We start from the raw sequence: 24,142 nt of genomic DNA on the forward strand, positions 1-24,142 counted from the left end.
AGAGCAGTACAAAAGAATAAGGAAACGTTGCTCTGTATACAAGTTTAGAATATGCTGATGAGAAAGCAGAAACTACGACACATCCATCTTCCTAATTAGTACCTCTGTGGTACTCTGGACACTCTCTTGTAGATCAGTTTAGTACACAGATAACATTGTATGATAACCGTTTTTTTTTCTGTCACTAAAATAAATGAGTAGTCGAAATCTATTCCTCTTTCATAGTCAATGACCCCGTAGAAAGATATCCAACCATCACAATAATCTATTTGTGTTTATTTTGGGGGGTCCTCAATTTAGCCCTCATTTGGTCTAGCAAGTAGGATCCTGAATATAATATGCTTTGTAGTGTCATGACTATTTTGAATACCTATGACTGTAATTTCTTCTGAGTATCTCCAAGTTTTCACATCATTGTTTCCTATGACAGATGTCGCGTGCTCAAATGAACTTCTTTCAAAGTCTATGTTACATGACGGTTTTCAAGGTGTTTAGCAATTATTCTCTACTGGAATGCCATGTTTGACATGTGAATCCATGATCCTGGGGAATGTTGATCTTGTTCACTGTTAATGATTGGTTTGTGCATGTCATAATCTAACTCTCCAGGCAAACACTTGTTCTAAGTTACTGTCTCTCTTTTCTGACAACTTCATAGGAATTCCTAGTTTCAACATGACCCATTGGGTGTGGATCAAAATCAAGAGACTTTTTTTACTCTGTGCTGTGTCGTAATACAGATCTTCGCTCTCAGTTTTCTAGAAATTGACTTTTCCTTCTGTAGGATGTCTTATTTAAGTTTTTAAAAGATATAAAATAAATTAATTTCCGATTTTTTTTTCACTTTCAGAGTGAGATATGTTCTTCCCTTTCCACGAAGGACAATAATAACAAAGTTGTTTCTTGGGAGTGGTTGTGGTATTAAAGTAAAAGTTTACCTCAATACCTGTGCTTGGAGATAATATTATGTTAGTTGTTACTATTACTTCAATATCAATGCCTCCATTAGGTATCGTGTTTTGTCCTAACGATTTTTTACACACGGTACACCAGAACCAGAACCCCCTCATCAGTCATGGCTTCCGCAAAAGAACACCTTTCATGCAATGAGTAGTAGTGGCCATCTCAAATTCACATCACATCAGTCAATGTTTAGGAAGTTCGTCAACATCGCCAGAGAGCAAAATTAGTTTTTAGTTTTGTGACAGAAGCCTCTTAGGCGTAATTCTTCAAAATGCCGTCAGGTTCGTCTTTTTACTTGAACTTCTAATGAACTGTGTAGTAAAGGGACTAGTTAGCATATGTAATTATTTTGCTATACACAGCGGATTCCTATCCCAGGCAGGTGTAATAGCTTAGCATGAACAAACCGAAAAATAATATTCTTATCCATTGGTTAATTTAGGCAATTATACTGTTAACTTAGTAACGGAGGCCAATTCAATTTGGCCCAGAAACAGTTACTAATTAGGCTGTTCCCAGGTAAACATGATTTGGTAGAACTAAGTAGTAGCTCTGCGTATTAACTAACCAACTACAGTAACCTTATATTTTCTGAATCTATGCTATATCCCGTGATTTATGCTCTTCTGACCATTATTTTAAGCACAGGCAACTTTTATATTAGCCACAGCCACCATTAATTAGTACTATTGTATGTAAGCCTAATTCTTAGTCAGGTATAGGCTAGGCTAGTGTGTGAGCCAAAGGCCTAGTCTAATTTTTCCAACTACTCATTATGTGTTTTGTTTATTTCCAATCATTATTACGGTTGAAAGCAACTCATTTTTGTGGTTTTCCCTCTTCCCTATACATAAAACAGTTACTGGGCACCCCAGTGAGAAACTGCAGTTAGGCTATTGGATGGTGAAAAACCGAAAAACAAGCCCAGTTTACCAGTCAGAAAGATGGGAAATGCATGCATCAAAACAAATTTGGTTAAAATATACATGGTTCATCCATATCAATTGTCAAATTCACAAAAAAATTTATAAAGCATATAAAATTTTAAAAGGATGGTTATCCCATAGCAGGCTAGTGCCGTCAGTTCACCTCTTACGGTGCACTGTAGGCATTACTTAAGGTTCTTTGCAGCGTGCCTTCAGTCCCTAGCTGCAACCCCTTTCATTCCTTTTACTGTACCTCCTTTCATATTCTCGTTCTTCATCTTACTTTCCACCCTCTCCTAACAGTTGATTCATAGTGTAACTGCGAGGTTTTCCTCCTGTTATACCTTCCAAACCTTTTCCTGTCAATTTCCATTTCAGCTTTGAATGACCTCTTAGGTCCCAGCGCTTGGCCTTTGGCCTAAATTTTACATTCAACTCAACTCAAAAGGACAGCTCGCCATAATGCATCATAACCTAACCAAACCTAACCTAGGGTGCTGGGTCCTTACCTGGCCAGCCCTTTGGCCTCTACCCCCAAACTGATTTAGAACATTTAAAATTAAGGGGGTAAAATGCAGGGATCCTTCCTGCCCTCAGCCTCATTCGGGACATGGACTGGATCAGGGAATGGTGTAGTTGGTGGGTATGAGGCTGAACTCCAGTAAAATGAAAACACTATTGATCAGCAGATCTCATACAGATTTCCCACCCTGTCCTCCCCTTCAGGTGGATGGAACTTTACTGAATGAGTCTGAAGCTTCAGCTATTCTAGGTATAATGTTTGACTCACTTTTAACTTTTGAGAAACATCTAATGAAAGTTTTGTTAAAATATTAGTATAAATATATGATTCTCAGTTTTGTCTGTCATGTTTAATTTTTTTATATTTGCTGCCGGGCATCAGCACCCTCTGATGCATTTGCCAGATTGTAAACAAACCACTGTAGTTAGTTGGAAAATAAACTTCATAGAAGTTTATTATTCTTTGAATTCGACTCAGAAAAAAAGAAAGACTAGAATTAACAAAAGTCTAATTTACACAGAAATCACACCGACACTTAATCACTGTAAAAGGTTATGGGCCCAGAGTGCCAAAAGTGAGATAAATGTTGTGAAAGTGAGTGGGAAAAGCTTTGGAAGAAGCTGACCGACATAGAGCGTTGAAGTTTCTGAGATGGTAGGCGAGGATAAAGAAATAAAATGGCATCAGATCCTGAAGGAATCAAATTATTCCCACTGGGCGCAGAGAACTAAAGCTGTGCTCACCCGGAAAAGGTTGTGGGAATGTGTTTACCCAGGATACGCTAAAGATCAAGACAACTGGACACAACTGCAGCTTCAAAGAAATAATGACGCCCTCGACTGTATCGCACAGAGTGGATAATTTGGATCTGGACGACATCATTGAATGCACCAAAGCAAAGGAATCGTGGGAAATTTTGAGAGATATCCACACAAAAATGGATACATTCCAAATAGTTGATGTGCTGTAAGAACTGTGTATAGATGCAGAAAAACTGAAGAAATGTGTATGAGTGAATATCGTATATACTCGTGTAATATTCGACTCCATGTAATGTTTGGCCCCCCATTTTTTACTGCTTATATTAGGGTTTAGCATATACCCCATGTAATGTTTGAGTTTTGACTGGCAATAAGTCTATGCTACGTTTCTATATACAGTATTTGGAATCAAAACTTGATGGTATCCTAGGCTATGTTAGTAGTCACTACTGTAGCCTAGTCTAAGATTCTGACACCTAAAAATTGAGTTAAACTAAGAAGCTAAAAGCTTAGAATATTCCAATAAAATGTATAAAAATCAGTACAGGCAGTCCCCTTATATCGGTGGGGGTTCTCTTCCGACAGCGTGACGATAAGCAAAAATTGCTGATATAAGAAATCGGCAATTTTTGGGGCTTATCGACACCTCTGTTAGGTATGTATCATGCTAATACGCGGTTATTGGCACTATAAGTGGAAATGGGTGCATATCGGCGCCAAAAATTGCCAATTTTCGTCGCTAGACAACCCCAAAAAACCTGATCGCAGATAACTGAGCCCGCCGATAATCAGGGACTGCCTGTAAATATACATTTCAAATCATTAAAATTAACTGTAATATACAAAAGAAAAAACTTCTGACATTTGTTTACAATCTTTTTCTCACAGCTATCGAAAGCTTGCCAAGCAACCACTGTAACCAGCAAACAGTATATCCATCATACATTTCTATTCTTTAGTCTCTCTTCAACATTAAAACTAGCAAACAGCATAATGACCATTCATTTCTATTCTTTAATCTCTCTTTACCCAATACCATTATTCTTTTAACTCTATTGCCCTGTTACTGTTCCTTAAATAAAAAGTTTTCTAAATATTTGTAAAGAAGCTTGGGAGGATAACGATAAGAATATTGTTGTGAAATTATTTAAGAAATGTGGTATTTCATGTTCTATTGATGGAACTGAAGACAATGCACTGTATGATGATGATGACAATGATAGCCTGCTGTGGAAGGAAATGCTACTACTTTGTTGATTTCCGTTGTTGGGAAATCCAAAGCCTAGTCCCAAAATCTTGCATTTGCAATGTTCAACCCCAAAATTTTAAGCCATAAAATTGTTTTTTAAATATAGAATATTACACAAGTATATATGGTATGTAGCCCATGCAATCAGATTGGCCAGAGAGAAGAGGTGGCTTAATTTGGAGACTCAGTGGTAGCTGTGTCTGTGCTTAGAGGTCTTAAACATATTCCCAAGTATCAAATTTTGTTCAAGTCACAGTTCTGAAAAATTGAAGATTTAAATATAAAAAATGTGAAGTCAGTACTGTACTGCTTTTCAAGGAGAGGCGAGATAAACTCAAGGCAATAAAAAAAAAGAGGAATCTTCAGTCTATAAAACAAGCATCAGAAGAGATTCAAGAAAAGATGATGTAAATTCAAGCTCAAAGAGGAGATGGCGTTAGAAGCTTCAAGAAAGATTTGTCTGCTGTGCTTGTAACCAGCCTGGACATACAGCAATCAGCTGTTCAAAATTTGAAGAAAGAAGAGATAAGGAAGAAAGAAGAGACAAGGAAGAAAGAAATTACAAGATGGAAGACAAACAAATTAAAAGAAGCAAGAAGAAATTATCAGGGAAGAAAGCATAATATGACAGTGATGGAAATAGTGAAAGTGAATCTGAAGAAGAGGAGCTAACAGCAAAAGTTGCCAAAACTAAAAAAAAAATACAAAGGTAGTTGTTGCTGTAATTGAAAATGAAAGTGAAAAGACAGAAAAAATAAAGTGCGTTGGAGCTGTTCAACGACACTTGCCCAGCTCATTTTCGAACAATTTTGAAAGAGAGGAAGAAACAAACCTCCTGGGACAAGTTTTTAGTGAAACACCCTGCACGTGAAAGTGAGGAAAGTGTGGCGAAAAAGGCAAAAGTCAGTGAAGAAGAAGAACATTAACCCGTAAGGGACGGGCTAATTGTATATCATGCAACCCCCCCAAGACCGGGCAAACTTTAAGGTTGACCAGTTCAAGAAAAATACATATCAATGGAAATCGGAAGATATGCAAATGCACATGGTGTAAGAATAACAATTCTAAAAAATTTTCCCTACCTTCCACGGGAAGTTGAAAGTTGACTATTTACAACCCTATGTGGGGCCTCTTTTACAAAATATTCATAAATTTCATGAAGTTATACATGTTTTTTATAACAATTTATTTTATTGTATTCTGTAAAATTATAATTACAGCTCACACAATATCATAACAGATAAGAACTAAAATCAGTAACAAATTCTGAGTATTGTATATTTGTTGTAAAGATGCAGTAACTTTTCTGGAGGTACACATGTTTTTTCTAATATTTCTTTGCACTTTTCTTTGCAAAATTACAGTTATAACAGACATCATGTCATAAAAGATAAGAACTGAAACCAACAGCAATCCTTGGGTATTTTTATGAGCAAATAAATAAAAAGATGCCATGGACAGTGAGGAGCAAGACATTTCCCTCCTTCAAATCAAGAACAATACTGATTTGATGAGACGCCCAATGCTTGAGCTGAGCTGAATTCTAAAGTTGCCATGATTCATTTATGGGCCATTGAAGTGATGGAAACTCCCGCTCAATAAAGTCAAATCGTATGGCATGTAATATTAATACTCCTCAGAGGGGATCCTTCCACCACCCAAAACCTATTTTAGATCCTCTCATGAGGGAATCTGTCCATAAGGGTTAAGTGAAGTGAAAAAAATGTATATAGAAAATAAAAAATAAAAAAAGTAGCAATTAAGGTGAGTGATAAAGTGTAGCATAGTGTGTTAAGTTAAATTTAGCAATGTAGCATTAAGCATGTAGTGAGTAAGTTAAGTTAGTGATAGAGTGCAATGTGAAAAACATCCTCCGCCAATCTCCCTGCCAATCTCCTGCTTCCCACTACCACCCTCCCTACCCACTGAGACACTCACGAGCCCGCTTGTCTCACTGCTACACCTCCGCCAGCATCTTTGCGTGATCTTCGAGGTAAAGTACACTCAATAAAACCAGTTTATTTCTTTACATTCACTTTTATTATGTGTCATTTTTTATTCAATATTTATAAAGTACATTTTTCTTATTTAAAAACACGTAACATAAAAAAATTGTATGTTTTTTGGGTACTGGAATATATTAATAGCATTTCCAATCATTCTAATGGGGAAATTCGATTTGATCTACGAGCAAATTGAGCTAGGAGCTCAGTCACGGAATGAGTTAAACTCTTAGGTCAAGACACCAACTGTACCTAAATATTTGCATGTACAGTACTTAATTAAAATATTTTCTTCAGCAATGGAATTACCTAGAAATAAGTGCTGAATGGACTTTTTCACTGGGTGACACGGGACCCGATCCAGAAAAACCGCTGTAGTTAGGTGGAAAATAAACATTGAAGAAGTGACGTGTTGTTCTTTGACTCTGACTCAGAAAGAAAGAAAAATAGAATTGACGAAAGTCAGTTGAATTTACAAAGAAAGCACACTAACACTTAATAGCTTTAAAAAGTTTCAGCAAATGCCGCACGAAAGTAAAAGTATTGTTCGGAAGGCCTCATAGCATACTGTATTTATAACAGTGATGAAATCAGTGCAACCTGTTTTAGATCATTTGTACTTCCTTTACTGGAATACTGTTCTCTGTTGTGGATGTGTGCTTCCGCCGGAGATTTATTTCTTTCAATTAGAGTGGTTCATGGTGGTAGGTTTCTGTTTCCTAATAGTAGCAGTTATGACTTGGACCATCGATGGATGGTCTCTTGTTTGTCACTTTTTCATAAGTTGTATTTTAACAGAGATCTTTCACATTCACAGTTGATCCCTGATCCCCTTTATCTGCTGAGAGCAACCAGATTCATGTGAACAGAAGCACCAGTATGCAGTAAATGTGCCTCGCTGTCAAACTTTCCAGTTCCAGAGGTCCTTTATTCCTCACACTGTTGGACTGTGGAACAGCCTCCCAGAGGATGTTGTGCAGTTGGGATCCCAGAAATTCAAGTGAAAATGCAATGCATTACTGCCTTAATACTATTCTTGCATTTTAATAAATTTATATCTATCTATTAATTTAATTTTTTTATTTTTTAATAAGTGTGATCTCTTCTTTCTGTACTGTATTTCCCTTTACTTCCTTGTACTTCTTATTAATGAACACCATACTCTTTGGAAGCTTGAATTTCAAGTCAGTGACCCTTGTGGGCTTGTTCCATATGAATAGGTTTCATCTACTGAATAATGTAAGATACAGTAGTGTGCTGATTTCTTAGCCAGGTAGAGTGAAACCTCCCATAATGTAACCTAGAGTACCACACTAATCATAGAGTAAATTGCAGAGGTGCCTCATAACTTAACCTTCTTTAATCCAACCCAGAGTGCAGGGTCCGCACCTGCCTCCCCCTCTTACAAGCCTAACCTAGGGTGCCATAAAAGTTATCGAGTCAAATACAGGGTGCTGGTTCTTACCTGACCTAAGGCACCATAAATCTTAAAAAGAAAATACAGAAATTTTTCTCAACTTCTATGCTGGGTCCTAACTGCTAAGGGAGATATCCTTAACTCCCCAATATAACTGAAAGGAGCATTTTTATATAAGTAACTTACCAAATAATTACATAGCTATAGTTTTTACTTTACGCTGCAGCTCAAAATTCGAAATTCGCGGTAGCACTCTTTTGTCTTGGGTGTAGTTATATTGCCGTGCCCACTATTGGGGAAGAAAAGATACAATGTAGGTAAAGAGCTCAATTCGTTTCTGCCAGCTAATGACTGAACACCAGTTATTAGCAGCTCTTGATTTGTTTTCGCCGGATGGTCAGATATCGTCTTTGGTGAAGTACTCTTTGCTTTTGGTAGCGCAACGATTTAGCTTAACTAGAATTTGGATTATTTCTTCGATTGTGACTTGTCTAATTGGAATTTTGACCATTATGTCGGACTCTAGTTTGTCTAGCATTAGGTGTTGCAGCAAAAGCTGCAAAACTAGACTCACTTCTGCAAAGTATGACTCACATACCATTTGCTGTATTTGTATAGAACAAATTTGTTTTCCGGAATTGAATTGTGACAAATGTAAAGACTGGGAGAAGGGTAAATGGAAGACTTTTCAGACGCACTTAGACAAATTGCAGCGTGAACGAATTAGAAAAGCTACAGCTAGGGCCGAAGCTAAGGCTTCCGCTAGTACAGGTCATTCTCCAGGAGTTGATATTGATGTTATGCCTATCCCTTCAATGCCTGTGACAGCTTTTTCTCCCATTTCCAGTCCTCCAGCCTTTCCTGTCACTCCATTACCTAGTTCTCATTCTGCTGAACCCAATGCCATTGCCAGCTTAGAAGCACAGGTAGATAAAAAATTTAATTTACTTGTCAATACTGTTTCCCAGATCGGGAAACTGTGAAGGCCCTCATGGACAAAATTAATAGTGTAGTGTCGAGTGAAGTGTCAGTGGAGGGGGCGGAAGTTCATCCCACCGATGCTCCTAGACCAAGGTCCCTGCTAAACTCCCCTTGCCAACTTGGGAGGAAGCAAACTGGCAGTCCAAGGGAAGTCAGTGGGGTTTGCCCACGAGCAGTCGTTGCCTCATCCGAGCCTGTTGTCCGCCAATCCCAGGCTGCAGAAGAACACCATTGGAAAGGTGTTCGAATGGATGTGCTTGCCCTATCGTCAAGTGATTCAGATTCTCCCGTATCAAAGAAACGCAGTGACTGTTTTGCCAATGTTTCTAGGCCATTGAAAAGGCTGGGTGCTGGGCACTTCCTTGGATTCAGATTGCCCACGTCTCGTAAGCGAGCTGTAGAGAGAGAATGTAGCCCTCTCCCTTCTTGTAGTTTTTGGGAGTCGCCAGCGAGAGATTCTCACTCACGTTCAGGTGCAAAAGTGTGTTCCGACCCCAAACGAGTGTGTGCCAGTCCAGCTTATCGAGTACGAGTGCCCAGGGTACGCTAGTGGTGTGCGTAAGCACCAACTCGAAGATCGTTAGGTGTTCCAGCTATCATCTCTAGACCTCCCAATGTCCAAGTGCCCATTGTATGAGCGCACTTCGTCCTAGCGCCCATCACATGAGCGTGCAGTTTCTGCCTTTCCAGTTCGTGGGTGCCCAGATTCCAAGTTAGAAGAACCTGTGCATGACCACATGAAGCGTGAACATCAGATCGCTGAGCACCCATCCTTGGGGCGCCAATGTCCACGGAGAATGCAGCCGCTTCCAAGGAGTCAGTGTCTGCTTCAACAGCGAGTGGGCGCCCAACGTCCGTGCGTCCAGTCACTGTAGGGTCCTCTCTCAAAGTCCACCCCACTTCCAATATCTTTATGACCCCGCAAGGAGAATTTCCAGTATCTGATGCTTCAAGAGATTTTCCGTCTGGTGCTATAGATCCTTCGTAGGCGCTGCTTCAACTTCGGCTTGATAAAGTGTTGAGCCTCCTTCAAAAGCCAACTCAGGTAGTGCAAGACACTGTGGATCCTCCAGGATCACCCGCTTTGTCCGTTGAGGAACCTGCAGAAAAGGAGCAACCTGCACTGAATTACTCGACACTGCTCGGGTTTTTCCTGGTCTGTTACCCGTCGTTCTTCTCTCCAGTCGTCCCTTTATCGCTGGGTTTGGCCTACTTGATACGACAACCACCTGGTACTGCCAGACTACCACATATGGTTTTGTCTTCATTGTCGAAGAAAGCTTTCGGCCGCGTGGATGCCTGGTCAGTGGAGAAGAGAGAAGTTGGGAAGGCAGCATTCTGTTCACCTCCCTCTCGTTTGATAAGGCAGAAGTTTCTGCCCCCTCTCAAGGGGACTTCTCCAGTATCATAGATGCTTCTCGTTGCTCTGCTTTCTTGTCGGCCAGAATTCTCTTCACAGCCTCGGAATTAGACCATCTGCTTAAAGACATCTTTAAAGTCTTCGAGATCTTTAGTTTTCTGGATTGGATGGTGGGGGTCCTAGCCAAGAAAATAGAAGACTGTACATCCCTTCAAAAGAACTTCGCATTGGACTGGCTGGGGGTACTGGGGTATGCTGATAGAGCCATAAGAGATGAAGCACTAGAGCTAGCAACCATCTTCACAACAGGAGTCCTCAAGAAACGAGATTTGTGGTGCTCGTTCACGGCAAAGGGAGCCACCCCATCACAACGTTCTTCGCTTCTTTTTGCTCCCCTGGACAAGAATAGTCTGTTCCCGCAGGACACCCTGGAATGGGTTTCAGTGGAGCTACAGAAGAAGTCGACTCAGGACCTCCTCACTCACTCCACCAAAAGGACTAAGTTCCCCACATGAGTCACTACAAGCACAGCTACTAGGATGTTGTCTCCCTTGTAGCAAAAGCCCTTTCAAAATTCTAGAGGTCGTTTCCAGTCCCGACCTAGAGCCAACCTCCGAACTTCCAGACCAACCAGGAAACCCATTAACAAGCCAACACTGCGAAAATGAGACGTCTGTCCTCCTTGTTCCAGTGGACAGAATGGAAAAAGAAGAATGTGGAGCCATGGGTGCTGAAGTATTGAAAGAAGGCTATGCTATCCCTTTCAGGGAGAAACCTCCCTTAGTAACCTCTCCCATCAGCTTAACAGCCTGCTTGGTAGACTCAGAGAGGTTTTCGGCCCTATCTCGGGAAGTGTCAGCCCTACTGGAAAAGAAAGCCGTGGCAGTAGTTGAGGATGTAAACACAAAGGGGGTTTTACAACTGATCTTTGTGGTTCCCAAGTCATCAGGAGGATGGAGACCTGTCCTGGACGTCAGTGCCCTGGACCTCTTCGTTCAAACAACAGAGTTCAAAATGGAGACGAGTCAGTCGGTTTTGTCAGCCATTTATCAGGGAGACTGGATGGTTACGATCGACATGCAAGATACTTACTTCCACATTCCAGTTTACCCGGATTCCAGGAAGTATCTAAGCTTCGTGTTCCAGGACAGGGTCTTCCAGTTTCGGAAACTTTGCTTCAGATTCTCCACAGCCCCTCAAGTTTTTACCCTGGTACTCACTCCCCTAGCGAAATGGCTACATCTTATGGGGATAAACATCTCTCTGTACCTGGATGATTGGCTTCTAAGCTCCCCCTCGAGATCTCAGTGCACGGAGGACCTCCAGAAAACTCTTCGTCTCGCTCAAGATTTAGGCCTTTTAATAAACTTCAAGAAGTCACAGCTAGTCCCGACTCAGTCTATTCTATATTTGGGGATGGTGATAGACTCTCTAAGTTTTCAGGCTTTTCCATCCCAACAGAGGATACTAAATTGCCGCAGGAAGGTCCAGGACTTTGTAACTCGCCCCTCCTGATCAGCCAACGCATAGCAGAGTCTTCTGGGAACCCTCTCTTCCGTAGAGAAGTTCGTTCCATTAGGCAGGCTACACACAAGAGTATTGCAATTTTACCCCAAGGCCAATTGGAAAAGGAAGTCGTTCCTGGATTCGTTTGTTTTCAACATCTCTCCCCAAATAAAAGAGGCTCTTTGGTGGTGGCTAGTGGAAGACAGATTTACAATAGGAAGGTCTCTGGCTCCAACGAACCCCGGCCTAATGATATATACTCAGACCTATTGGATCTGGGTTGGGGAGCCCTTCTCAATGATATGGAGGTTCCAGGAACATGGTCGCCTACCAAAAGAAACCTCCACATCACATACAAGCACTAAAAGCGATTCATCTGTCACTTCAACACTTTGCAACGCTAACCTACCACAAGACAGTAGTGGTTCATTTGGACAGCATGACCGCCATGGCTTATATCAAGAATCAAGGAGGGACCCATTCTTTTACGCTCTACGAAGCAACAAAGGATTTTCTTCCATGGGCAAGGAGTAACGAGACCCAATTAGTAACCCGCTTTATTCAGGGCAGGATGAACGTCCTTGCGGACAAATTGAGTCGTGGCAAACATGTTCCACTGACAGAATGGACACTGAATCCACAGGTGTGCACCGACCTGTGGAAGCTGTGGGGTAAGCTGTCGATAGACCTGTTTGCGACGTCAAGAACCATCGTCTTCCATTGTATTGTTTCCCGGCTCCGGACCCACAAGCATGGGCAACGGATGCCATGCTGAGGACTGGTTGAACCTCGACCGCTACGCCTTCCCTCCCTTCAGCATGGTGAGGGAAGTGTTAAAAATGTTCAATGCACACGTGTCAGTGACCTTAGTCGCTCCCTTTTGGCCACACAAGGAGTGGTTCCCCGATCTGCTGAGCCTTTTGACAGACTTCCCAAGGCTACTTTCTCAGAAGAGAAATCTTCTCAAACAGCCGCACTTCCTCCGATTCCATCAAGGGTTATTCACTCTCATGCTGACAGACTTCAGACTGTTGGAGCTTGTCAGAGTGAAAGGATTTTCAAAGAAGGCTGCTGAGGCTATTGCTAAGTGTAGGCGACAATCTTCCTCTGCAGTCTACCAAGCCAAGTGGACAGTTTTCCGGAAGTGGTGCCGGGAGCAAAGTATCTCCTCTTCTCAAATGTCTGTAGCCCAAATCGCAGTTTTCTATTACATCCCACTCAAGTAGAGGCGACCCTTGGCTCTACCGCCACGCCACTACAGGTCGAGAGGAGCTACGACCAGAGGCAGTACCCTGCTGCCATTGCTCCCTCACCAGGTAAGGTTACAACAAGCATATTCCAAATTCTTCTCCATATCAGATTTTTTTTTGGGGTAGTATGTGTCCATTCATCCCACCTCTAATCAATGTGGGATTCAGCTATGTAATTATCTGGTAAGTTACTTATATAAAAATGACATTCTTGTAATAAAATAAAGTTTTATATATACTTACTAAGTAATTACATGATTGGAGCCCTCCCTCCTCCCCTCTCATGGGTGTAGAGCACAAACAAATTGAGCTCTTTAGCTATGTTCTACCTATTCCCTAATAGTGGGCGGGGCAGTATACCTACACCCAAAACAAAAGAGTGCTACCACGAATTTCGAATTTTGAGCTGCCGCGTAAATTAGAAACTATAGCTATGGAATTATTTGGTAAGTATATATAAAACTTTATTTTATTATAAAAATGTCATATTACATACATTCAGTGTGTGAGTACACAGTTGGAAGACATCTTTTCTCTACCCATTCCCAGTCCTAGTAATGAACTTTATCAGGTAAGGTTGCTTTGTGAGGTAAGGCAGTCATCAATCTAAGGGATTACTTTACTATCGAATGCATGAAGACTTACCTTGCATATTCTTTCATATAAAATATTTAATGCAAGATCTGTGTCAACACTCCATACACACAGGGCAGTCATTACTAACCTGAAGAAACTCATGAAAAATGGCTAAAGTCTGAAAACTTATGGGTACTTAGAATTTATAAAGTTTTCATTGATTGAAAAAGGTACATAATTATTACATGACAGTAAAAAATGGGTAATTAAGCACTTTTGAATAGCATATGTGCTACAAGTGCATATTATCCCCCAAGGTCCTGTAACTTGGAATGGAACACTGACAAAACAATAAAACATATTAAATTTGGTGTGAGGTTATAGTTAAAGTGTCATAGGTTTGCTTCCTAATATATAAGAATTATAGCAACAACAGAGGAAAACCTGGGTTTTTACATTGGATGGAAACCATAAATGAATGAGTTGCACAAGTAGGAATGGCCTAAAATTCATAAAACACAAGATAAGCAGTCAAAAAGTATGTTTCATGGACATAATTAGATTCAGTATCAATCACAAAACACGTTGTAATGAACAAGGATGTTGCAAGGCTTATTACAGGGATGCATCCTAATCTTACCTCCCATGACCTGACTGGAATACCAAGAGATGGAGATGTAGTGTCAGCTGGGCTCCTGTGGGCATCAGAAGAGTTGGTGGACCTAGACTAACCTGGAAGACCTAGACTAACTTGGATGAGAACTATGGGAAAGGAGACTGGGGATAAGTTGTTAAATAGACATTTCTTTTTTTCCAGGTGGCGATGAAGTATTTTCAAATCCTCTTGCACCTCCAGGGGAAACTGTTGTTGATGAAAGGTCAGTTACTAGAGTATTAGCATTTGGGTTATTAATTTTACACCCATCATTTTAGTGCATTTAGCCTTCAATTACTCAACTTTTGTGTAATTCAGATAATGTTGCACATTGAAACATGTGAGGTCAACAAAGTACTGTAATTGTTTGATTATTGTGTCCATTATACGTATGAAAGAAATCGTAAAACCACAAAGTAAGATATTTAGAGAATTTGGTAGAATGCTGTGCAGTTAAACTGAAGGAACATGGATATTTACTCTTTTAATACTGAGAGCAACTAAGGGGTCCAACTCCCACTATCCCCACCTACCAAGAGAATTTGCAATAATATCAAGGTTGCTTTGTGAACTTCAGTTCATTGTTGCTTAAACAGGAAACATTTCATGGTCTTTTATTCTTTTATAAATGATAAGATAAGTACTTAAAGATTATGCTGAAATGAAAAGAAAACGGATGAATTAAAATTATATGTTACACTCATGCTTGGATGAAATACCTGTACAGCAAACTGTCTTGATTTATTTACCTAATAATTTCTGTTGAAATCATTACATAAACAGTGGGTGTTTGCAGGTGGGAAATTTTCATATGTGGTGTTACTCCCTGAAGAGGTTGCATCCATGCAAAACTAGACCATACCCAGTTGAGAAAATACACTGCATGGGAATGCTTGCTTCTTGCCTTCAGTATGTCATGGGTTTTCAGGAAATGAGCATATACATATTTTTGTTTAAAGTTTTTTAACAGTGGGGTCAAATTTAAGAGTTTGGGATCCTATTTAAGAAACTCAAGCATTCCATCCTGTAAGTAAACTCGCATCTTCTTAACATGTTATCTTATATGTGGTCCAACAATTATGTTGCCAAGGTCACTAAAAATACTATAAATGGCAGCTGTCTGTTACCAGTAGCTTGAGTGTAAATATGTGGAACGGTATCAAATTGTCAGTCATAAGTTCTTACATTGCTAAGGTCACTAAAAATACTATAAATAGAAGCTCTCTGTTACCAGTAGCTTAAGTGCAAATATCATGTGCAAAGCTACCAATTCATAAGTCATAAGTTCTTATGAAAGAGCCATAGATTAATTAAGTTGAATTCAGCCCTAAAATCAATTTGAACATGGTTGGAGTTGTATCCTTTGTCAGGGTGTCTTCATTATAGACTTACTGTACATTCCAAAGGGGCATCACAAGGACAGTACACTATCTAATTTTTCAGGTGGGCATTTCAGGTGTCATTAAGCAAGTATCTAAGAGTCTAGGTACAATGTTTATTTAAAACATGGAAAAGCATACTTAATGGGAAAACTAGTGTTTAATTGGTGCTCTCATCATATACCTGTATAGGCTAAAACCACCAAGTGTAATATGCAGTGTTACATCAAATTCTGTCCATCTTGAAAAATATTTCAGTAAGAAACATTATGAAATGTGCATGCAGTACTTTGGAAGAAAGTAACGTAAATGTGTTTATAAGGTAATGCAAAAAAAAAAAAAAAAAAAACTCTGCAATCCCCCCCTTCTCAGATATTTGATAAGTGTCTCAGGATGACAGGTATCAGGAAGAAGGTCGACAAGATTGTTTAGCTTCAAAGTTTGTTGGAAGTAGTTTTGTGTTGGCATTGGGGTCAATAAATAGTTCACTTTCATTCATTCAAGTGGAAGGGATAGAGATACAATAGAAATCCAGTTATTTGTTAACTTATTCTTCAGCAGATTTCAGAAAGTCTCATTCTGAAAATGTTTTGATTATTCAGAATGAATTCCAAATTGTTTGGAGCAAGAAATTGGGTCCACCTTGACCCTTCACTTTTGTTCAGCATCCAAGAAGATTTCAGCTAATCATCCCAGTTAAGGAACATCACTCCTCCTAAAAGGTTCACTAGCTAGTCTTCTGCTTCCAAGGGAGAGATGAAATAGGAGACAGAATGGGTCTTTTACTTTTTTATAGTTTGGATGAATCTCTCACCTTCATGTGTGGAAGATATTGTCCTGAAAACAATAGTATGTTGTAAGCCTTTGTCAAGCAGCAATTCTGAACATTCAGGAATCTTTAGCTATGAGTATTGTGAGCTTCATGATAATTTGGGGTTTTGAAATGACTTATGAATCTGGTAAGAATTCTGAGGAAAGAAAGCCACCCTTCATAGGGTATTACCATTCCCTAAGAAATTAGAATAATTGAAGAAATCAGATGGTGAGGATAGGAAAGTCTTAATGAAAGACTACAAGATCATCTCCACATTTTATATGAAGAACAACGGTTACACATATGGCTTAGGGGGTTTCAACCACAGCTCAGTGGAAAGGTATAATAAAAGCAAAGTTAGTCAAAATGGGCCAAGTTCTTCATAAGCCATTTGCTTAAAACCATGCTAAGGGAAGCGCATCTGATACTATCTCATCATAAAGAAAGCTAAGATATACTAGAGCTAGAAATGAAAATCCAAGAACTTGAAGGTCTGTCTTGTTATAAGGCAATTTAACATCAGTGATGAAACTCTGCCTTCTGATTTTGATACTGCTGAATGCCACAGAGAGACTTTCACAGTTCATATTTGAGTATGTTATGAATCCCAACCTATTTATAAGGGTAATGAGATGTGTTTGTTTTATTGAGATATCCTGAAAGAACTTTGCCAGGGGCAGAGGGAAAGGCTTCTAAAATATTTACATAGGAACAAAGAATGGGTGGCAGTTTTTGTAAAGTACTATATGAGCAATTGCTTTGGGAGCATAAAAATTAAATTTGTTAATTACTGTCTTAAAAAAATAAGAACCCAAGGACATTAAAGTTAAGTATATCTTAGTTTAACCAGACCACTGAGCTGATTAACAGCTCTCCTAGGGCTGGCCCAAAGGATTAGATTTATTTTTACGTGGCTAAGAACCAATTGGTTACCTAACAACGGGACCTACAGCTTATTGTGGAATCCGAACCACATTATAACGAGAAATGAATTTCTATCACCAGAAACAAATTACTCTTGTTCTTCACCAGCCGGTCGGAGATTCGAACTCGCGACCAACAGATTGGTAGCTGAGAACGGAACCTGCTCACCCAGCGAGGAACCAAGGACATTAAAAATGTGCAACATTTACCGGGTGGTATGATGCACAAGGTAATGCCTTGGTGACTGTGGACAGTACCCTTTTCCCAGCAGGTTTCATCACCACTTTGTGACAGCATTGAATGCTGTCTTCAAGGAGGAGGGTCCTTCTGTAAACTTTAAAAGTGTCATTATGCTTAATAACATGCTCATGTTCATGTAAATGAACTGCTTTAGTATTAGGCATCATTCTTGTCTTTTATTTTCTAGTAAGTGGATTAAGGGATCATCCAGAAATTTGTGTTTCAAAAATGCCAATTACAGGCTTCTCCTTGCTGGAATTATGTCAAGAGGTAGGCAATGCCACAGTCATGGTAAATGTTGTCACCTGGCACTGTATTCCAGGAGTAAGAGGTGACCAAGAGTAGTTTGCTGGCTTTTGGGACATGAAGCTAAGTGATTTCAAGAATATCCTACAGATTATTTGAGGTAAACCCCCTTCCCTCTCTACCCCTACTACTAATATCCTGAGCAAGCTTACAGAACAGGATGTTGTGTACTGTGCGCAACAAGATAGGACAGCACCAGTTGTCTCAGAGATGGCAAGTGAGCTAGTGATCTACTGTATCTTGATTTTCACCAACCCTCATGAGTTATAAGTAAAGGATGGAATATAAACAAAGGAAATCTAAAGTGAAGATGCAAAGAAAGAACATCTTGAAAGTTACTTGGAAGACTGCATCTGAGGCATAAAAGACTTAGTTCAAGTTTTTTGAGAAGCTGGTTCTCACTTTTCATGTACTGGGGTGCCCAGGTTAAAGATAACAGCTTCTATTAAACAGGCCATCATTCATGGCCTGTTTAGGAGAACTGCTAGGGAAGCATATGCCCTGCTCACTTGTTAATCTATCAGCACTTGCAGCAACCCTTGATGACTTGTTTAGGAGAACTGCTAGAGAAGCTTATGCCCTGCTCACTTGTCAGTCTTACTAGCACTTGCATCAACTCCTGAACTGCCTACTTCCTGGCCATACAGCCTAGTATTAGAGTTGGGCCTTGTCTCCTAGAGCTGACTTATCCTGAGCTCAAGATTTAGGTTGATAACCCTGACTCCTTGGAGAATACTGACCATGAGCATTTGGAGATTGGAAAACTGAATCATTAGATGATGACCTGATAAACTGAGCCTTTAGATGATGACCATGGCCCCTGGTGGCTGTAGGTTCAGTGGCCTTTGAAATTATTGATCCAGAGCCATAGAAACCTGTAGCATGGCCTTCCACTGCTCCAAGCAGCTTTGTATAGCTTGTCTGTGAATAACAGAGTTAAGATAAATGATAAGTTGAAGGACTGCCCTTTCTTTTATTTTGAAATGTCTTAGGAAGTTCTTGAATTGTGGGACTGTATGTTTAGAAATGGTCTATATGAGAAAATGCATAGGTTGCAGTATTAGTAGTGGTATTTATTGATGATGTAATGTTCGCAACTATGATTAGTGAACATGTAATTGACCAACAAGACATACAGTATTAGAAAGTGAGATGTTTGTTGACTTGATTATGCAAAGTTTATCAGAATTCAAATCGGTTATGGTCCCCAGGAATGTATTAGACTCACAAGATTGAGGGATTAAACTTTGCTGAAGATGAGTTTAATTATTAGATAACTGTGGTTGTCATTTTTCTCAGAACTAGTATCATCCTCTCAGTTATCCTCTTGAGAATGGAAAGAGCTGCTCCATACAGTGATCACTGTGGGAAAATGTTAGAAACCATAACAGCATATTTTTTGTATACTGTAATATTGTGGATCGAATTTTGATTCAGTGTAATTTTTGTTCTACTTCCAGACCACAGCGCCTTACAAATGCAGATTTTAGGAAGCTGTTAATGACACCAAGAGCTCCTGCTGGAAGCCAGAAAGAGAATGTGGCAACACAAGGAACTAAGACTTCGACCGCTGAGCCTGCAACCCAGCGCCGAGAGAATAAAGATGACGTTCGTGCTGCAGAGCGGAAGAAGAAGAAAAGGTGTGAATATGTCTAATGTTACCAAATGGAGTTTTTACTCTACTCTATCAATTTTATTTCCTCTTCAAAAGTACTAAGGCTTTTGACATTACAAATAATGTATGGGGTAGCAATCACACGTTTTTTCAAACCATACAGGTCATATTGCAAAGTCTATAACTTTTTAAGGCCCACTGGCTGTACAGGTACTTGTTAAAGAAAATACTATACTGCATCTCACAGCCTTTAAATATTAGTGGTAATGTAAGGTTGAGTGCTGCCTTTACCCTGAAGATGATATGGTCAGACAGTACCATGGTTTCATGAAATTTATCCAGTAACTTCTAAAATAATGTTTATTCACTTATTATCGTGTAGCTCAAACTGTGCTCTAATTTATGTATACAGTATGTTGCCTGACTTTCTCTCAGACATTGCAATGGAAAATGTTTGTAGGAATTGGAAATAATCCTTTGAAATGCATCTTCTATATATATATTGAAAGCTGTTGCCCATTTATTGTACTTTAATGTGCATATTATGATTTTCTTAATGTACTGTCCTATATATATATTGAAAGCTGTTGCCCATTTATTGTACTTTAATGTGCATATTATGATTTTCTTAATGTACTGTCTAGTCATGTGGGATATAAAATTTCTCTTTTCCAGCTATTATGCAAAGATCAAAAAGGAGGAAGAGGAGAAAATGGCAGAGTTGGCAGAAAAGTACAGAGATCGTGCTAAAGAGAGACGAGAGGGTAAAAATCCTGACTACCAAGCAGAGGATCCTTCACAAGCTGGAATGGGGGGTTATCGAGCAGTTGCACCGGATCTTAAATCGTAAGTCTGTCAGTGTTATAAACAGGTAATGAAAATACTGAATAATGCTCGCTTGCCATATGCTGCTGTTTACTTCGTTAGTGTTACAGTAGCCTGGGGTGTAATGTCACCATCTTGAATGATGTGATACAGTAATTTCAGAAGGTTTTTATATATACGTGTACCAGCAGGAACTTAAAGTGCATCACATCTTTATTAGCTTTAGTGTGGATTAGATGTAAAGTTTTATTTACCACGTTGAGAAACCACATAATAAGTTATGGAGAAACTTATCAAGTACTGTGTAGGCTTGATATTATTATTATGTATTTTTTTTTACTCTTGATTACTAAAATCTCTTTTCAAAATATGTCATACCCTTCATTTTTCTTGAACCAGTGTGTATTTTAAACATAAAAAATTTAGTTTTGGAATCATTATATCTGTATGCACCTTGTTATTATGTGTAGAAAATCCTTATTAAATTTTTTATGAAGCTTTAGAGTGACAATATTAACACAGATAATTTGCAACTAATTACTTACAAATTTACCTTGGTCCTTTGTCATCATGCAGTGGACTGGATGCAGCAGAACGTCGTAAACAGATGATCCAGGAATCCAAATTCTTGGGTGGTGACATGGAGCATACTCATTTGGTGAAGGGTCTCGATTATGCTCTCCTGCAGAAAGTGAGATCTGAAATTCAGATTAAAGAATCTGAAGTGCTCCTTGAAACAGAACGTCCTGGTGAAGGACCTCCAAAGGAAAAGAAAATTGTTCAGGAGGAAGAGGAGCTGACGTTCAAGTAGGAATAATTGTTACATTCACTTCAATAAGCACATTAGTACTTAAGGTCCTTTGCAGCGTCCCTTTGGCCCCTCGCTGCAACCCCTTTCATTCCGTTTATTGTACCTCCTTTCATATTCCCTTTCTTCCATCTTACTTTCCACCCTCTCCTAATGCTGGTTTCATAGTGCAATTGCAAGATTTTTGTCCTTTTACACCTTTAAACCTTTTACTCTCGATTTCCCTCTCCGTATTGAATGACCTCATAGTTCCCAGTGCTTGATCTTAGGCCTAAATTTTATTTTTTATTCCATTCCTAGGTATCTAATTTAAACTTCTCATTCTAGTTAAAATTTTAGGAAAATTCATAATTTTTTAAGTTCAGTTCTCTTTTTCTGAATTAAAGTGACAGTCTTGTTTCATTTTATGTTTGCATTGTAGCTTTTCAAAGATGATTTGAACAGCTGTATTTGGAATTCATTTGATTTCTTGAAAAGTATTGCTGTCATTAAATATACATGCTTTATCATTATACATAATTAATTTTTCATTGTGTTTTCAAAAATACCAACTTAAATTAACAACATGAATTATTGCTATCATTGTTCCCATCTTTGAACATTGTTTTTACCTGTATATGATTTCAGGACTAACGTGGGACGTAGAATTTACACCGCTATATGCAATGCCCAACAGTCTGAATTCAATGACCTCTTTCTTCCTGGTCGTATGGCTTATGCTATTGACCTTGATGATGATGTAGCTGAAACAGACATCCCAACTACAGTGATTCGTTCAAAGGCCGATCTTCAAGGGATTGAAGTAAGACTTTATGTTAATTGATGATGAGTTTTTAATTGTTTAGACATAGGCAAGTGGAACACACTGCATATTACCATCAGTCATGTTTTGTCATGATCATGATGAGAGTTGTTAGCAAAATGTGGAAAAGAAACGTTTGTTAATGAATGTTGTCTTTAATATTTTGATGGTTAGATTAATAAAGCTTTCAAATAATCCAGTTTGTTTTAAATGAGGTAGTGTTGTCATTAATGTTAATTTAAATTACAATGTGATATTTTGTAATGAAAATATTTTCTCTTTTTCAGAATATGCAAGCTACCTTCACTACCAATGATATAGTGATCCAGAAACTGACACAGATTTTGTCGTATCTTCGCACTGGACGTGCAAATAAAAAACAAAAGAAAAAGGATAAGGGAAAGAATGATCCTGTAAGTCTTGACAAAAATTTTTTTTTGTAATCTGTAGTCCTGTGATAAAAACAGTGTGCATAATTTGAACTTAATCTCTTGAGGTAATATTGGGAGTAAAGTATTCATTATTTTAAAACTTGCTACTAAGGGCAGTCATTTTAAGATAAACTGCAGTTTAAGATGTGTCAGTTCTCAAAGATAATACTTTTCATTTTTTAGAGTGGAAGAACAGGTGCTGATGACAGTATATATGGTGATATTGGGGAATATGTGCCATCAGTTGGTAAAGCAAGTGACAGAGATAAAGATCGAGACAGAGATAGGGATAGAGAACGTGGCAGAGACCGAGATCATGACAGAGAGCGCGATCGCAGAGATCGGGACAAGGATAGAGGGGATCGAGACAGAGAAAGGGAAAAGGATCGCCGAGACAGAGACCGTGACCGTGATCGAGACAGGTAATTTTTTTAATTTAAATTTTGTGTATTATCCAGCTATGTGTATTTTGGTTTAGCATCCCTCAACCTTCATCTGTCTTGTGTTTTTAGGCTTATAACTCTAATCAACCTTTGCTTCTCTCCGTAGGGATGAAGTGCCAGTAGTGCACCTCACATGGTGCACTGTAGGCATTACTTCAGGTTCTTCGAAGCATCCCTTGAGCCCCTAGCTTCAACCCCTTTTGTTCCTTTTACTATACCTCCATTCATATTCTCTTTTTTCCATCTGACTTTTCACCCTCTCCTAACAGTTGTTTCAATATTAATCTCAGTGCTGAATGGCCTCATAGGTCCCAGCACTTTGCCTTCGGCCTAAATTTGATACTGTATAGTATTCCAGTTCCAATTCCATCTTTTGCTTCTGTAAGAGGAAAACAAATGTGTAAGGTGTTCCAACACAGGTACAGACCACTTCTTTTACAGTCACCTATTCTTACAATAGATAGTAAACAAACTATCCCATTTACATGATTGTTGCTGACAGGATAACTATTCTGGGTTTACTGGGGGCTCTGGTAATCCACGTTGTTAGTTGTGTTGAGTTTCCTGCTCGTACATTGGTAGCAAGTAAGCTCGTAGCGCGCTATCAGCATTTTTTATAGTTTATTGTTTGCTGTTTACTGTATTACATTCTCTGCTAGCTCAGGTTAGGGAAAACCATAATGGTAATAGAGGGGAGTCAGTCAAAAATTTTTGTACTTTTCCTTTCAGTCATTATTTTTCCATTCTGATATTTCCCATAGTTTATATATGGGTAAAAGAGGAGTATGTCACTTGTTAAGACACTAGCAGCAGCAAAAAATTTTTTTTTATTATTATTAATTACAACTAGGAAGTTGTTTATTCTCCATTTACTAGAAGCCCAGTCCAGGTGCTTGAAAATACCACTTCAATTTTCTTATGTTAAGATTCATATAGAGTGTTGTATAAAATTACTGCATTAAGCATATTGTAGATTCTTCTACAATATAGTAGTAATAAAAAATCTTCTTTAGGAAAAAACTTGTCAAGGCATATTGTGTAGCAGTATATAGAATTTAAAATCCCCTTCCTTGTGAAGGCTTTTGTTGATTATGAGGAGGCATCTGACAACTTCCACAGACTGGTTTGGAAGGCCATGTGTCAGTGCCACTAAATATGTAAAGTTAACTGAAAATATCCCTGAATGAATTAGGTGTAAAATTAGTGTTAATGGGATCTTGTCAAATAAATTTGTAGTAAATAATAGGGTCCTACAAGAAATGTTATTTTATCTATGCGGTTTGCCCTTTAGTGAGGTAGAATAGGTTTAGAATAGAGTAACAACGGAAACTTTATAGATTTGGACAATGCAGATGATGCTGTTTGTAAACAGTACAGTATTTACA

General features: G+C 38.9%; 1 protein-coding gene across 1 annotated transcript in view; it reads left to right on the forward strand.

Moving 5' to 3' along the window:
* The first annotated feature begins 1,077 nt into the window (after positions 1-1,077).
* beag (IC cytokine homolog beag) overlaps positions 1,078-24,142 on the forward strand; it is a 29,152-nt gene continuing 6,087 nt past the window's right edge. Inside the window, exons 1-8 of the mRNA XM_067084559.1 lie at positions 1,078-1,244; positions 14,333-14,393; positions 19,294-19,473; positions 20,124-20,294; positions 20,850-21,080; positions 21,709-21,883; positions 22,171-22,296; positions 22,498-22,736. Coding sequence (XP_066940660.1) covers positions 1,235-1,244; positions 14,333-14,393; positions 19,294-19,473; positions 20,124-20,294; positions 20,850-21,080; positions 21,709-21,883; positions 22,171-22,296; positions 22,498-22,736 — 1,193 coding nt within the window. The 5' untranslated portion in view covers positions 1,078-1,234. The remainder of the gene's footprint in view (positions 1,245-14,332; positions 14,394-19,293; positions 19,474-20,123; positions 20,295-20,849; positions 21,081-21,708; positions 21,884-22,170; positions 22,297-22,497; positions 22,737-24,142) is intronic.

Source organism: Macrobrachium rosenbergii, chromosome 41 (assembly GCF_040412425.1).
Source record: "Macrobrachium rosenbergii isolate ZJJX-2024 chromosome 41, ASM4041242v1, whole genome shotgun sequence".
Taxonomy (NCBI): domain Eukaryota; kingdom Metazoa; phylum Arthropoda; class Malacostraca; order Decapoda; family Palaemonidae; genus Macrobrachium; species Macrobrachium rosenbergii.